General features: G+C 35.7%; 1 protein-coding gene across 6 annotated transcripts in view; it reads left to right on the forward strand.

Moving 5' to 3' along the window:
- The window catches only part of PALS1 (protein associated with LIN7 1, MAGUK p55 family member), a 102,642-nt gene that overhangs the window by 75,862 nt on the left and 8,954 nt on the right, over nucleotides 1-17,826 (forward strand). For all 6 annotated transcript variants that reach the window (XM_027111549.1, XM_027111550.1, XM_027111547.1 and 3 more), the window contains 6 exons: nucleotides 3,756-3,939; nucleotides 6,821-6,892; nucleotides 7,247-7,318; nucleotides 9,606-9,773; nucleotides 10,821-11,023; nucleotides 12,728-12,838. In XM_027111549.1, the coding sequence (XP_026967350.1) occupies nucleotides 3,756-3,939; nucleotides 6,821-6,892; nucleotides 7,247-7,318; nucleotides 9,606-9,773; nucleotides 10,821-11,023; nucleotides 12,728-12,838 (810 nt within the window). The remainder of the gene's footprint in view (nucleotides 1-3,755; nucleotides 3,940-6,820; nucleotides 6,893-7,246; nucleotides 7,319-9,605; nucleotides 9,774-10,820; nucleotides 11,024-12,727; nucleotides 12,839-17,826) is intronic.

The following is a 17,826-nucleotide window of genomic DNA, read 5'->3' on the forward strand; positions in this document are numbered from 1 at the left end:
GAAAAAATATTGAAAATTTCTGTGTACAGTGTATTAGATGGACATCCCCTTTCAGGTTAGGGCAGTTGCTCTATTAAGTTTGCTGTTACCCTAAGGTTCATATTTTTGTCTGCCTACTACTACTAACCATTAACTGGATGCCCCACAGATATCCCAAATTTCTCCTGTTAAAAATGGAAGAGAACAAATAATAAAGATATTCCTTCTTGAATGGGCATTTGAGAGGAGGAATCTCAGGATGAGGAGAAGGAATTTGAAAACTGTTGCTTGACACTCAAAGGCTTTTCTTGATGCTGCCCTTAGTTTTATAATCTGCCTTATGGTAAAGTTTAGGCCAAAGACAAAAGAAGACACACTTTCACTATTTTCTCTTCTATAAGTAATTTTAAAAGTTAGAGATAAGTCTAGTATAATAAGAAATACAGAAATAAAAATTACAAGGAAAAATTATTTTTGAGCATTGAATCCCTTAGGAAAGATGTAAATAAATTAATGAATCATTATTCCTTTACTGTGCTCCCATCATTAGGATTTCAAATGTGCTTAAAAAAAAGGGGCAAGGAGAAAAATGTTGGACTGGAAGATAATTGTGTCTAAACAGCCCTGTAATTTAAAATTTAAACAGATGATTTTGTTTGGATTAGAAATCAGACATTGTTTTGGTCAGATACATTGTAGTGATACTACAGCATTGTTAAACCCTGGAGCTTTCCTATACGGGTCGGCATCTCTCCTTCATTTGAAAAGGACTCTGTTTTCTTTTGTATGGGAAAGGAAATAAATTAGCCACTAACAGAGCTGAAGAGGAAAGATTGCTGAAGATAACTTCTAGAGCTGATAAGAATTGCAGTGGAATACAGGCATACTTCAGAGATATTGCAGGTTCGGTTCCAGACCACTGCAATAAAGTGAGTCACACTGTATCTGCAAAATGCAGTAAAGTGAAACACAATAAAACAAGGTATGCCTATATATAGATAGAAGTCACATAGTACATGTCAAGTCAATACTCAGACTTTTACCCTGCCATATGGTTAATTTCCCTGATATGAAATAAACTTTGCTCTCAATTTTACTCCTCTTCCCAGCCTGCACAGAGGGGCCTCATTCCAAACCAACTAAATCTGAATAGTGAAGAGGTAAGACCTAAGCAGAGTAGGGAGAAAAGCATCTCTGGGTGATTTTGTTTGGCCTCTGGCAAAGGTCATAGACTTAGATACAGCGTCCTCACTGGTCTATTTAGTTTCCCTCAGGGTAGTAGTTCCCTGAGATTTTAGGGTACATCTTAAACAGCATGTATGTAACAATTACCCAAGGAACATAATTAAAATACAGAGTCTGAAAATTTGAGACGTGGCATAAGAAGTCAGTATTTTAATAAACATCCTACCAGGTGTTCTGAGCAAAACAGTTTGAAAACAGCATGCTGGGTATTGATTTCAGAAAGTGATTTGATAAAATCATCAATCAGGCTGACAAGTAGTCTGATTTCATGCATCTTTGAAAAGCCTGTTAATAAAATGATCTCTCTACCACCATAAATGATGCCTATAATTTCATGTTCAGATTGCTAAGATTGTTTGACTAAAAAGCAACATTTTAACAGATGTAGAAGCATTATTGATTAACAGGGATGGTACTCAAGCAGAGATTTTTTTCTTTAATCATCCTATAGATTAGAGACCTCATGCCAGGGTTACAGAATTGTATGTATAGTCTTTTTACCCAGTCTCTCAACTGTTTTGACTCACTACTACCCTGTATAACTCTCTAAAATTCATTTTTGGTTTTAACTGACAAAGTTTTCAAGATTTTATTAAAAAGTCTGTTTTTCATATCAAGAATAAGGCTGTTTAGGGCACACTCCAGTTGTAATGCAGCAGAACACTGTTAAATTGAGTGAGGTATCGTAAACATATTTAAGCCAAGAGTGTGTACTATGTGATTCCATTTATATGAAGTAAAATACAGGGAAATTAATCTATGCTAGAAATCAGGGTGATGTTTACCGTTGGAGGACAAAACTAATCTATTCTAGAAATCAGGATGATGTTTATCCTTGGAGGACATAGCATGGCTAGTGACTGAAAGGAACGTGAGGCGGGGCTTCTGAGGTGCTGGTGATATTCTGGTTCTTGATTTGGGTGCTGGTTACACAGGTTTGTTTTGTTTATGAAAATTAATTGAGCTGTACATTTAGGATTTTGTGTACTATTTGAACTTATGTAGTACATCAGTGAAAAGCTACCCCCCAAAAAGCAGACTAGCATTTAAGTTCTATATTTTTAACTGAATCACTTGCTTTACTTCAGTGTTGCTGTTTGTATATTGAGACTTAGATTTCCTCATTTCATATTTATAGCAGTAAAATATTTTTCTGAAATTAAAAAATACAGTATTCTTTATCTAAAGATACCTTCAAACAAAATCTCTGAAAGAGGCTGTTGCTTTCATGAGGATTCTTGGTTATTATAATGGAGGGATATGTATTATATATACAGCACTTTAAAAGTATTTTATCAGCTTTCATATATTCTCATTATTGATTGAGAATAGTCAATTTTTTAAGTGTTTCAGGAGCTGAAAAAAGATAGTGTTTTCTCATAAAATAGTTTTTGAAGCAGACCAGTATTATCTTTATGATTGGTGGCCTCAGTCATGGTTAGGGTAAAAGGCTTAAGGAAAGTCAAACAACAGTTGGATAGAAGAGAACTCAGAATTATAAAGTTCTTAGGCTGTCAATCAGGTGCCTGGCTCACTGAGCCCAAACCTGAAATATAACCTATGTGGGGCAGTAAAACTCATTGAAAGTAGGTGTAGGATTTTGTTAGATGAAAATGGGCTTCTTACAGATTTTGGAAAATGCCACATGCCATTTGACCAGCTTGGATAAAAAGTACAGATAGGGGAGTTAAAGAGAATATTAATTCCTTTATACCTCCTAAGAAGTAAGAATACTTTGTTTATCTTATAGAATATATTGAAGAAAATAGCATCGGAAATAACTTAGCTTTCAGTAAGGTTCATGTGAATTCTTACCTTTAGTGCTAAGAGCGTTAACAGGTTTTAGATACGCAAAAACACAGTTAACAAAAATTTTAACTTATACCACTAGTAATAAAGCCTATGTATAGAACACGATAGGAATGATTATACACTTGATTTAGATAATTTTAGCAGTTTAGGGTGTCTTTATTTATGAACCCTAAACATATCTCTTTAGAAGAAACTCTGAAGGAGATTAAGGCGCAGTCGCACTGACAGTGTGGCCAAGAACAGTTTCCCTGGATGATGGTACCAGGGAAACTGACACTCACCTGCTTAGATGACAGATGTGGTGAGGTTTACAGTCTACCTTTCCTGGTAGTAGTGGTTTAGAAATTACATACCTTACTGCAGAGTCATTGTTTTCACAGGTCAGGAATGGAAGGGGAGGGAGTCTCTATTACATTCCTTCTGCTTCTATCAAACCTTTGAGGCCCCTTAGCACCTCAGCTTGTTAGCAGCTAACAGTGCAGTGTTTTGCATATTCTTGTACATGTTTGCAATCAACAGGACTGTCTTAACTGAAGAAAACAGATGAGTCTGGGAAAATTCTGCTCCCAAAATACAGTTACTAAACTAACCTCCCTTCTTTCAATTCATAGTATCTTTGCACTAATGAAAAATGTAACATTTTAATTATATTTATGCTGAAGATTTTGTGTTGCCATTTCATTATCGTTGTTCTTACTTTTACCCTTTTTATCTTTTAGATCCATGTAAAGGCTCATTTTGACTATGACCCCTCAGATGACCCTTATGTTCCATGTCGAGAGTTAGGTCTGTCTTTTCAAAAAGGGGATATACTTCATGTAATCAGTCAAGAAGATCCAAATTGGTGGCAGGCCTACAGGGAAGGGGATGAAGATAATCAGCCTCTAGCTGGGCTTGTTCCAGGTAAGAGACAGTATAGTAGAAAGTACAAAGTTTAAAAAAACATTTAAAATACAAATCTTCAAAGAGAAAAACTCACTTTTTCATGCCTTTTAAAAAATGATGTAAATACTTTTTCACGTCATTGATTTTTATGTTGTATCTGTAACATAAGTATCTTGAATATAAATTAACCAATTTGTTGGGCTTTAGAATGGAATTACGATATAATCTCGTCAGCCAATCCCATGTTGTACTACGTTCACTGTAGGTACATTGAGACTACCCTGTTTTCAAGGCAACAAAACTTGTATTGAACAACAAAAGCATCACGGCAACAAAACTTATACTATAACAGGAGATTATCATCAACTGGAGCATCAAACTTGATATCTAAATAGGAATTTGTGAAGGTGCATCACTTTATAAGGACTCAGGAGAGTAAGGCTACTGAATTTATCTCGCCTAAGATATCTTAGGGTGGAAATAGGATGCCCCCAACTTTTCATTGAAGAAGACTCTCTAATTTAGACTATACTAAAATAAAACTTTAGCTGACATTGGACATTAAGATTATTAAGGGAACATATTTCTTCTGAAGAGTGAAGATGATGCTTAATGGAATGAAGTGTATAGATGTAATTTTTCCTACAAATTGTTCCTGCAGTTCCCAGGATGTGGGTATGGTGGAATGAGGGAAACAGAACCAAGGAAAGTATAATAAGATATTAGTGAAGGCAAAGGAATACTTACAGAATGATGAAATGGGAATAAAGTGATAATTCATCGGCTTATTCACTCAAAAAATACTGTTATATCAGCACTGTATAAGGCACTGAGATAAGCTTCTCTTCCATATTTGACTTTAAAGCATATCCGTTAATACTTTAATTATACATTAATGTAAAACAATGTTTTTTTTTCCTTTTTTGTGTGCCCTACTTTATAATACTTACATGGAATTGTCTGTTACAGTACTTTGTACTGTATATTCTCAGTTTGTAAACTTCTAGGCCAGTGACTACATCTTACTTATTCTTTCAAATTTAGGGCAGTATCTGCTAAATTAATAAATAGGTGGTTTTTAAAAATAGTTCTGCCAGAACTGGTGCTTCTGAATTAGACCTTCTAAGGCTGTTTTTTTTAAAAAAAAAACTCTTCTAAGCCTTGACTTTTGCCTATAACATTTTTTAGGGATTATACCTCCTATTAAACCTTAAGATTTTAAACATAACAGATCTGGCTATAGAATTTGGCTTACAATGACTGTGACTACAAGTAATACATTATGTGTATAATAAAGTCACAGCCACAAATCATCTGCTTTAAAACCCCAAAGCTGGAGATTCTGTGTATACTGACGCATATATCAAGGAAGGAGGAATGGGCTTCTTATATTAAGTTCAGAGGATGATACTGTACCCTTGATTCTTCACAGTAACAGTTACAGGAACATTCCTCTAGAATCCTGGGGTACTGGGCAGCCATTATGGTTCGTAGTGCTTGTGCCAGATATCAATTTGATATCTTTCACCATGTCAGCTTTAGCCCATAAATACTTAGAACTAATATCTATTGACTGATTGATTACATTGAGTTTCTGAAAATAGATAGATAAATCAAGGAAGTTTTAATGATACCATTTGTAAGTCTTTTTATAGGACAAATAAATGGACCCATGTTAGTTTGAGTTTGACATTTTTCTGTCAGGAGGATTTCTAAGAGGTTATAATGTCCATCTCCCACTAATGTCTGCTTCTATTTCAAAAACAGTCTACATATGTGTGTACTATAAAAATGTGCCATAGCAGTACATTACTGTAATGTTTTTAAACATTTTAATATGTAAATTATTTAAATTATTTTGTTCTGTTTTTTCAAAATCTGTTGAAGTCAAATACTTTTTTAAAAAATTTAATGCTCTTAAAAATTTCCCTATAGTCATAGCTACTTGTTTTATCTAGAAACACAATCTGTACAGCTTCTGGAGATGACTTGATTTCTTTTAATGTTTTTTATGTATATCAAACTCAATACTGTTTTTGCTTGTGCTGTTATAAAATGCACTAAGTTCAACAGATTATCCCAACATCATAGATGGAATTTGCTTATTGATTTTTAAGAATCTCTGGCCTGAAATGGAAAGAATTAAATATAAAAATTAAATATAAAAGTAGAACTCTAATTCAGAATTTTCTAATTAAAGCCACTTTTATCCTTCAGAAAAAAAATACATTTGATTCTAAGGTGGATGTCTGAAAAGAACATGAAAATCAGAAACCTTGAAAGCCTCCTATATTTAAAATCTTAATCCTGAGAGGAAAAATGTAATAGGTTTTTCATTTATTTGTATCATGGGTAGCTTAAGGTAGAAATGAAAAATCTTTAAAGTGTATACATACATACAAAGAAAAAGAGGGATTGAAAATGATAAATGCAAAGGAATATGTTGAATGGTGTCTTGGAATCAAAAACTGGTGACTGTTTACATATCATTTTGGAAAGTTAACTCCTAGAATTAATTTGCTTGATTTGCAATAATTCAAATGATCAGAACCATTGTAACATCCAGCACAGTGCTTTCCACATAGTAGATGCTAAATGAAAACTTTGTAAAAATTGAACTATTAAATTTTCTAGCACTGGTTTGTTATTTATCTTTTTTAACAGATGATATATAGTCCAGTAATACATGTTCTAGGATTGATTGAGAGCAAGGTGGAGACTTAATACTTTAACTGTTTGTAGCATATAATCATAGTTGATATACTCTGATGTGGTGGCAGGAGGATTTAGAAGGGAATATAAATGAAGAGTTACTTCTGGTGGTGTCCCTTGATTTAAAAAAAAATACTTCTATCCTTTTGACTTAACTATTTTACTCTTTTTCCTTTCTGCTTATTAGGGAAAAGCTTTCAGCAGCAAAGGGAAGCCATGAAGCAAACCATAGAAGAAGATAAGGAGCCAGAAAAATCAGGTTGGACACTTATATTTGACATTGAGGTTTCTTGGGTCTTCATCTGGAATCAGGTTTAGATTTACATATCATAACTGTCAAGAAAGATGTATTCATGGCAAGAGTGATGTGAGAAGCAAAACTGATTACCTTAGGACTGTAAAGGAAGGAGAGGATTTAAGTATTAAAGATTATCTACCTGTGATGTGAGATTAATGGAAAATTATAACTACTTCTCTGAAAAATAGTTCTTCTATGAACAATGTAACATGTGTCTATAAATTTAAAACTATTTGAGTTCTTCTATTTGAAATATGTAGCTTTATTCAAGGAAACAAATACCACATTTATACTTACGTTTTTTATTCTCAACAGGAAAACTATGGTGTGCAAAGAAGAATAAAAAGAAGAGGAAAAAGGTTTTATATAATGCCAATAAAAATGATGGTAAGTTCCACTCTCAGATATAGTTGTATTTATATCCGAAAGAGGTCCATATCTAACACTTGAAAGAAATTAAATTGATATTTTCAGGGAATTTTATTTCTGGTCTTGGCCTCTTAATGTAACATGTGTGCTTAATAAAGCCATTTAGCAGAAATTATTTTCTTTTGGAATCCTATGAGGAATGCACAGTTTTAAATTCTGAGAAAAACTGGTAGAAAAATTATAGTACAATTTAGCATGTACAGTGTTATATTGATAGTTTCCTCATAGATTTTTTTCTACTTAAACTCTTTATTTGCAAAATTAATACATGTTTCTAACAAATTCTAACAATATAGCTGTATTTTAAGTAAAAAATGAACATTTTTGTCTACAGTAACTCATGTCACCAAGGCAAGCCATTGCATAGAGCCTGCTGACTGAGTCAGGCACACAGGAGAGTTTTCTGTTCTATTTTAATTTATTGTTAAGATTAAAAAAATTTTAAGTTGTAGCTTCTCTTAAAATCAAAAGCTCTAATAACACTGGGCTCATATTCCCACATGACACTGGTCTGCTGGACCTGAATGATAGCTTTTGCCTTTATACTGGGCACCTACTTAGTTCAGCAGTCTCCGCCACATCCAATTTTTTATAAACCCAGCCTGATTTAGTGCTTTCATTACCTTCTTGGTTGGTCCTTATGGGCTTTAGAATTTGCTACCCCTTCTTTAATTCACATTAGAAACAAGCCAAATAATAAAGCAAAGGGAGTCTTTAACTTCTTACACAATTTATAAGGCTTATTTTTATTCTCTCAATACCTTGAAAATTTCTTAAGTGGCATAAATTGAACTAGTGAAAATAAAATGTTATAGATTATTGGAAAATTTGATACAAAACTAAACCTGAGATTCCATCTACTATAATAAATTTTTTTCCCAAAATAAACATCCTTAATGCTAATTGATAGATTATGTAGCTAAGAAGATTTATTGGAATTTTAATCTTTTCCTCTATACTTGGGTAAGTGATTAATATCTGTTTCTTTATCTTTTGAAATACACTAAAATTAACTGGTTCAGCTCTAATAACTGTTATATTATGATATATCTACGTCTGTGAATCAAAATGCTTCCACAGTCTGTACATGTTAGAAGAAGGAACTTAGATTTTTCAGAGGGAAAAGCGTTTTGAGAAGGGAAGGAATTACATTTCTGTTCATAGTGCTGTTATCATAATTAACATTTTTATTAATAACTATCATTTATAATAACTTCTGTTCCAGGGGCAGTAACCTTCATCCATTTAGTTCTCAAAATAAATTCCTTGAGATTACAGATTAATGAATTCAAGTTCAGATGTGAAAGTGGCCTGCTTAAGTTCTTACAGCTAATACATGGTTGAGTTGGAGTTTAAACAACTAGAGTTTGAGTTCCTGCTCTGTGCTCTGTGCTAAGCACTGACAAGATTAAGATGGTCCCCTGCCCCCATGGAACTTATAGCTGACGGTCTGACTACACATCTGATGCTCTTACCCAGTTAGGTGAAGTAATATGATTGAGAAGATAGCAGGTCACTAGTTGTCTGCCTTTGTTCTTACTACTTGACAGCTCTGATTTCATCTGGATTATGGGCTTTAGGAATGTTACCCCACCTGTTATAATTTATACCTCTTCTTGAATCATGATCTCAGGTTAGTATTAGTATTCCAGGATAAAGTAAACATAAGTGTAGAAAGTTGGATAGCATAGATATGCTGTGTTTTCAAGTTATATGATCACAGAAAAGTATTCCAGCTTTCTCTGATAACACTAGTTGCAGCACTATTTGTAAATGTTTGTCTATGCCAGGTATTGTTTGCAGCATATACATTGTCTTCTCCTTAAACCAACCCTCTAATTAAAGTATTAGTATCCCCATTTTACAAAAATGACAGATATTATTCTCATTAGTTTATGCCTTGGTGCCTCACCCTCTGTCAAAGTATTGGCTGCAAACTAGCTATTTGATATGAATCAGTATAGTTATATTGTATTAAACATTCAAACACAGTATGAAATGAGAAGCAATAAACATTTCTAGAAGCATTAATATATTATTTGATTTATTTTCATAATCCTGGCAAGGATATAATGACATGGGAAAATACTCATGATTTTCCATATTACTGTCTTGATCCCAAAAGTTAAGCATTTTTAATGATAATAACTTGTGCTTTTTTTCAATTTTTTGAAAGATCTATGAGTATATATTTATTACATGGCAATAATTCTGTCTGAAGGGCTTAACTTTTTCTTTTTCAAAGATTATGACAATGAAGAGATCTTAACTTATGAGGAAATGTCACTTTATCATCAGCCAGCAAATAGGAAAAGACCTATCATTTTGATTGGTCCACAGAACTGTGGCCAGAATGAATTGCGTCAGAGGCTCATGAACAAAGAGAAAGACCGCTTTGCATCTGCAGTTCCTCGTAAGTTTGGATGCATTCCCATTTTCCTGTGCTTTTCAGCTTACTACCTTAGAACCTAACTGTGTAGGGAAGTTTTTCACCCATTTCATCAAAAGAGTGTTGTCCAAGAAAGAGGAACTTTGTTTTAACCAAATCTTTTGAGAATTTGCTATTAAAGATAGTCACTCTTGATAAATATACATTTTCTCTAAGAGTATGGTACTAATTACTTTCTAAATGAATTTCAATTTGGGCCTCTTACAATGCCGTGCTCAGTATGGAATCAGCTCCTGTTTTTTTAACTGATGCAGAAGATAGAAATTTAGACCTAATTTAGACCTAATTTCTGAATACAGAAGTTCTGTTTAAAGATTGTACAGTACCTAATCTTATGGAAAAACTGAGCGATAGTATTTTATTTTACTTTTAAAATTTATTTATTTATATTTATTTTTGGCTGCGTTGGGTCTTCGTTGCTGCACGTGGGCTTTCTCTAGTTGCAGCAAGTAGGGGCTACTCTTTGTTGCAGTGCGTGGACTTCTCATTGCGGTGGCTTCTCTTGTTGCAGAGCAAGGGCTCTAGGCACGTGGGCTTCAGTAGTTGTGGCACGCGGGCTCAGTAGTTGTGGCTTGTGGGCTCTAGAGTGCAGGCTCAGTAGGTTGTGGCGCATGGGTTTAGTTGCTCCACGGCATGTGGGATCTTCCCAGACCAGGGCTCAAATCCGTGTGCCCTGCATTGGCAAGCAGATTCTTAACCACTGCGCCACCAGGGAGGTCCCCAGAGTGATAGTATTTTAAATGAAATGCAAGATGAAGTAATTTGGAGTGTAAGCATAAAACATATTAAAGGTAATGGTTATTAAGATAGTAAAAACACAGTTTTGTTCATTTCTCAATCTAGAAATAAAACCAGTCAATGTTAAATTAAACACATGGGGGTCTAACATTTCCTTAATTCATTATTTTTAAATTTGTATTACAAAATAAACATTTTTTCTGACTAACAGAATTATCCCTCATCCTTACTCTGATCCACGTCCATTATTTTTACCTGATTTTGTTTGCCTAGATACAACTCGGAGTCGGCGAGACCATGAAGTAGCCGGTAGAGATTACCACTTTGTTTCACGGCAGGCATTTGAGGCAGACGTAGCAGCTGGAAAGTTCATTGAGCATGGTGAATTTGAGAAAAATTTGTATGGAACCAGCATAGATTCTGTACGGCAAGTGATCAACTCGGGCAAAATATGTCTTTTAAGTCTTCGTACACAGGTAAAAACAATTTTGGTTTAGGGTGTTGAACTTGAGGACATTTTTCACAGAGTAATTTTTAGTGGGAACTGTATTTTGGTCCAAGAACCACAGGACATAATTAAGTTCTCATACAGTTTTTTCACACTGATTCCCTACGAATTTAGGTTGCTAAATCTCTTTCAGTTTCCTCTGAGGGGAAAATACATATATTCCATACTTACATATACACATGTACATGTTTTCTGAAACTTAAAATACAGTAACTATAGTGCTGGTATAGTACTTTAGTATTTTAAAGGTTATAAAAGAATTTCCCTTTCCTGATTCTTATATGAGAAAAATTAGAATAATTAGAGGTCATTTTTATGGTTTTAAATGACGTAGTTCAAGTATTAGTAAGTATCATTATGAGTGCTGGGTTGTATCTAACGAAATGTCCACTGTTCTGTTATCTGTCATACAAAAGAAAACCTTCAAAAATTACTAACAGTTGCTTTTTAGATTTCCATTAAAAATAAAATAATTTTAGAAATTTGGGATTTTTAAGATTGTGTTTGTTGTGAATTTTTTTTCTTTTTGTACATTGTACAGCTTTAGCATAAAACTTTCCTTAATGTCGTGGAACCTACTGTGTATGTCAACTCACGAGACATAGGTAGTGGTCATTAAAGAGATGTATATGAAAGAGAATTGAGGGACTTCCCTGGTGGCGCAGGGGTTAAGAATCCGCCTGCCAGTGCAGGGGACACGGGTTCAAGCCCTGGTTTGGGAAGATCCCACATGCCGCGGAGCAACTAAGCCCGTGCACCACAACTACCGAGCCTGCGCTCTAGAGCCTATGAACCACAACTGCTGAGCCCGTGTGCCACAACTACTGAAGCCCATGTGCCTAGAGCCCGTGGTCCGCAACAAGAAAAGCCACTGCAATGAGAAGCCCGCGCGCCACAACGAAGAGTAGTGCCCCCTGCTCACCACAACTAGAGAAAGCCCACGCACAGCAACAAAGACCCAACGCAGCCAAAGATAAATAAATTTATTTAAAAAAAGAAGAGAGAGAGAGAGAGAGAATTGATTCCAAAATGGCTTTCCTGAAATAGTAATTAGGTTTTCTTTATTTTTTAGTGAACAAAAGAGCTTCTTAGTCTCTGCTGTTTCAACTATAAATATCAGACTTAAGAGAAGGATTGATGTTTTTACTAAATTCCTTCAGAATTCTTTATATTATTTTGGCTAACAAATTTACCAAAGGACTTAGAGTAGTTAAGCATATTGTCTTAATTACTGTTTTTAAGATAGAAAAGGACATGTCCCTATAATCCCCATTTTTATAGAGTGCTTCAATTTAGGGACACACATTCATGCAAAGGCAAGGTGAAAACCACAGTCTCTTAATTCAGACAGTATGCTTTTTCTTCTTGGATGTGCTTTTCCAGAATTTTCTTTTGTATGTGTATGTGCAGTTTTTCTCTGATTCTTTTTGCATTTAGACCCTGGCACATGGTAAGGTGACTGCTCATTTGTAATTCCTTCAAAATGGATTTTTAATATGGTTATTTTAATCTGTGTGTGATCTTATTAGCAGGGTATTTTATCATCACATAGTTGTAATTCTTCATTAATTTTATTTCATTACATATAAAGAGTAAGCCAATATTCTGTGTGTGTTATAGGTACATAATATATTCTTATATTGAATGGTTAAGATCTATCTTTTCTTTACAGTCATTGAAGACTCTCCGGAACTCAGACTTGAAACCATATATTATCTTCATTGCACCTCCTTCACAAGAAAGACTTCGGGCATTATTGGCCAAAGAGGGCAAGAATCCAAAGGTAAAGTTATTATACTGTCATACTATTCCATTGAAAGTAACATGAAACAGTCATGGCTTAATATGTCACAGTGCTTAAAAACTACATCAGGCTTCCCTGCTGGCGCAGTGGTTGAGAGTCCGCCTGCTGATGCAGGGGACACAGGTTCGTGCCCCGGTCCGGGAAGGTCCCACATGCCGCGGAGCGGCTGGGCCCATGAGCCATGGCCGCTGAGCCTGCGCGTCCGGAGCCTGTGCTCCGCAACGGGAGAGGCCACAACAGTGAGAGGCCCGCGTACCGCAAAAAAAAAAAAAAAAAAACTACATCAGGTTAGGCTTTCAAACGGATTATTCTTTCTGCCATATCACTTTCCCAAAACTGCCACAGTTGCCTCTGGTTGGACTTCAGCAGCTCTCCAAAGCAGGGGGCTTCTCTTGTTGTTCTGCATACATTCTCTATTATCACTCCAAATGTATGGTAGGAATACATACATTTTTATGTATTCCTACCATATATACATACAGTAATACATACACCTTTGGCATTTCTTAAAACTTCCTTACCCTTCTTCACACAGATCTATGTTATTTCTAACAAGGATTAGGTAACACCCTCCCCCCACACCAAATATTCTCAGCAGATTCTTAGGGATTACCCACTTTTATCTGCAGATATTCCACATATGCAAGGAGCCAAACTTGAGTCCTCTTGCTTTTCTCTTCTTTTTTCTCATTGAAATTTTATGTTCTGTTTGTCTTCTGCCTTTGATCTTTTTGTATGATCTGAAATGGAAAAATGTTTTTAGTTATTATTTTTTTTTGCCAGAATATAGTCAAATTTTATTTTATATGTTATAAGGTACAAACATATGATGCCAGAGATTGTACTTTAAATTTGGCATTGAAAAAATATAATTTGGAAATATAAATAATTATTCAAAGTTCCATAATATATTACTCCTCAGATTTGAAATTCAAAATCTGGCATTCCTTTCCTATGCCCCAAGATATCAGTCAGCATGAGGTTGTGAATCTTGTGTTGCAACATGCAGCAGAGAATTCATCTTTGAATCCTTTAACTTTGAGTAACACTTAGTTTTCTTTAGTTTCATAGCAGAAAATAGCTGCTCACAAACATAAGTACTTCCAAACATGGACAGAACCTTTGCATAATGGTTTTTATATTTAGGGTAACCTCCCAAGATATCTGTAGAATTCTGGGATTCCAACGTTATCATATTTGGCTTTCAGTATAGTGTTGACCTGCAATTCAGTAACTTCCATTTGTAGCTCTTTATTCACATTATTAATACTAATTGAGAAAGGGGAACTAAACAAGATTAGTTCATTCTCATAAAGTTGGAGAAGTCAGAGAACGTGTTTTGGAATTGAGTCTTCAACTCTTTAATTTGGGGAATGTAGTTCAGGCTGTCATTTTCATTTTCAAAAACTAATTTCATCGTAGGAAAGTGGGCCAGGTTGTTCCTTCCCAAATGAGTCTACCAAAGACAAAATTTCACTAGGAATGAGCCAACTGAATCATACATTTGTGTCACCACTTGTGAACGCCTTTGCAGAGAAATATCCAGCATGTTTAGATATGTTATAATAATGTCAACCAAAAAGGTTAAGTCTCTGAGCCAATCTCTGCTTATAAGCTGAGGCTCAGATTTTCCTCTAGAAGACATGAAAAAGTCAGTTTCCTCCAACCGTTCAAAAAGCTGCCTTAGGACTACACCACAATTCAGCCACTTAAGTTCCATAGAGCAGAACATGTTTCCATATTGTGTGTCTAACTGATTAAACACAGCACCGATTTCTGTGGTCCGAGCCATGGGAGTGTATCCAGGTTATGGTATAAACTATGTCCATGACGTGATCCATTTTTAATCTTTTAGCACAAAGTGTCTCCTGGAGAATGAGACCGTGCAGAGACTTAAGTTCCTTGTCTTGGCAAAGCCCTGACACTTTAGATTTCAGTTTTGTAACTAGTTCTTTAACACTAACCATCACAGAGTCACCATCTGTGCTAATACTTACCAACTTTGACCAGTCCACGTTAAATTTTTTTAAGACTTTTCTCAACACGTAAAACTATTTCCTGATGTTGTGCCTGTTATGGGAACCATGTCCAGAAGTTCTTTGATCACATCAAAAGTTTCATTGACACCATGAATAAATACAGCTACGTGGGGGGGTGTTATTTCCATCCACACCTTCCTGAGCTAAATGGAAAAAAGCCACAAATGATTCAGCTTTTTCTTGCAACTTGTCCTGCAAGTTCTCAGTCGTATTGTTAACATGCTGGGCAACAACATTACCAGTTAGTCTTATGTTGGCAAATGCATGTCTGTTCAGGGCACATGATTTCTGCTGCGCTCAACAGACAGTCTTTGATAAACTTGCCATCTGCAAGAGGTTTTGCTGACCAGGCAATTTTCTCACTTAATACATAACTACATTTCATGGCAGCATCACTTATTTTATCCACGTTCAAAAGCAAATCATGTTGAAATTTCAGTTTTTTTTTCAGTTTGTTGAGTTTTCTGTCACACATCTTTTCTGTAAGTCCATCGTGGTCCCTATGATGGTTGCTTTCATAATGGTGTTTTATGTTACATTCTCTCGACACAGACAGGCTTTGTTTGCATATTAAACATGTAGGAACATTCTTTACCTCCACAAAGAAATACGCTCTCTCACATTTTTCTTGAAATGCATGGCTTTCTTATTCTTTCGTTTTCCCATTCTCCAAGTGCTCTTTTTTCCATCTCTTTCATCTTGGCCTTGGCTTTTTTCTCCAACAAGGTCCAGAACTACAGCAAGCCCATCGATCTCTGTTCCTTGCTTCTCTTCCAAGGCTCGCTGTGCATCGACCTGTGACTTGAAGTCAATATAAGCGATCCTTTCACTCATCCTATCCTTGCTCACCAATCTGATTTGAAAAGCATCCTAAAACACTTCTGTTAATTCATGCTGAGTGACTTTGTCAGGCAGGTTCTTGATCAAAAGTGTTTTGGCATTTCGATCTTTCTTTGTTTCCTTTCCCTTTGGTTTCTTCAATTTAGTTTCGTATCCAAGGACCTTTGTTTCACTGAGTTCCAGGGCTTTTTCCTGGTCATCAGCAGATTTAAAATTCACTAACCAAATCTCCTTCTAATTTCTGTTTTTTGGTTTCAGTGGAAGCCTTCTGTTTGGTCATTTCCTTCTGTTTATCAGGTGCTTTCTTCGTAGGCTCTTCATCCTCCTCCGAGTTCTCATGTCTCTTCTCATGGTCCTTGAGCTTGGCACTCCTCCTGTCTTTTGGCAAATTGGCCCCTGTGGCTCCCCTCCTGTGTGGTGATATTAATTTCTCAGCAGACATGGGAGCCAGAAACGTTTTTTTTTGATTTTATTTCCGGGAGCAGTAGCAACCTTCCTACCATTCTTAGGGACGACAGCCTCATCTCTGCTGCCATTGTCATTATCTTCTGACATCTCATCTTCCCCATCTTCTATTTCTTTTAGGGAAAGACTCATTTTCTTTAGTTCACCTTGATTTGTTTTCCTCTCCAGACTGAGAACTCATTGTTAACGGGACCAGCTTCCATCTCTACCCCCATCAAAGTTAACAACATAAATACGGAGTCTAAAGCCAGAAACTTTAACCATCACTTCCCAAATTAACCCGCACAGTGTCGTCCCTGACGAGTTCTCCTCCCTTTAAGGCTATCGCTGGTGTAGGGCACTGCCCACTCAGAGCCCTGCAGGCCATTACACGCAGCCAACCAGGACTGGACGCCCAGGAGAAGCCTGCAGCATCCCACAGGCACCAACAGGCCAGGAAGGCCCTCTCAGCAGCCGCCCAGGACTCTAGGCCCCAGGCAGTTAATTATTTTAGATGCTGGATGTGGTTGAGGTAGTCCATATTATACCAAACAGTACTAAAAATTAAATGATAATATATTGATATATTAATCAGAAAGCATTGACATTTTATTTAAATGTATGAAATGAAAACTGTCAAGTGACATGCTATATCAAAGTAACAAATACTCTTCCTTGTTTTTTGCCAATTTCCTAAAAATTTCTGTTTTACAAAGGAATCACTTAGATCTCATTTCATTTGCTATGCCTTTAAATCTCCTTAAAAGCCATAAAAACACATAATAATATTCCTCCCTAAAATCTCCTCAAAAGTCTTTGATTCTTGACTATTCACCACACCCACCAGCCCTCTTTTTTCCTCCCCAAGGTATCTTTTTCTACTCTGGGTCTACTTACGTTTGTTATTCAGTCTGTATGTGAAGGTGGTATTTTTCAGTGTCTTCGACATCAGGGACTTTCCCATCCTTTGTGTTGAGCATAATTCTGGTTGCTTTATTTAGGCTAAGTAGGCCAGCTGGTTAAAGTAGTGTTTCACTCCTTTTTCATTTTTGCAACACAAGTGCAAGTTCATAAATAAGTAGGGTCAGAGTATCTGCTGTCCTAAGCACTTGAGATGATACAAAAGAAATCTGAGACATAAAGTGGGGGAGGTGGTGGTTGTGGGATGAACTGGGAGATTGGGATTGACATATAGACACTAATATGTATAAAATAGATAACTAATAAGAACCTGCTGTATAAAAAAACTAAAATAAAATTCAAAAAAAAATATGAGACATGTTCGCTGGCTGTTGAGGAGGATCACATATAATAAGGAAAACTAGATTGACAGTCTATGAAACTTGGTGCCCAGTTAACTACTTTGGTAGACCAGAAACACTGTAGTGGTTCTAGGAGAGGAATGCACATAAAGGACCAAAATGGACTCCATTTTACTTGTTCAACCTAATTTTCTATTTTCTGACTTGCACACTTATTTTTTGTTAGGTTATTCTTCTCCAGCAAGAATTTGATAGCATGCCAAGGGCCACATGCCGTTCCAAAACATGTTAAGCAACTTTCTTTTGGTTGGTGGTCTCTGCCAGGGCTCTCATGGAATTTTTTTACCTATTTTATTTTTGATATTTTAATATTTAATTGTAA

This window comes from Aethalodelphis obliquidens, unplaced genomic scaffold (assembly GCF_003676395.1).
Source record: "Aethalodelphis obliquidens isolate GAN/ISIS:26980383/991018 unplaced genomic scaffold, ASM367639v1 scaffold10, whole genome shotgun sequence".
In the NCBI taxonomy this organism is placed as follows: Eukaryota; Metazoa; Chordata; class Mammalia; order Artiodactyla; family Delphinidae; genus Aethalodelphis; species Aethalodelphis obliquidens.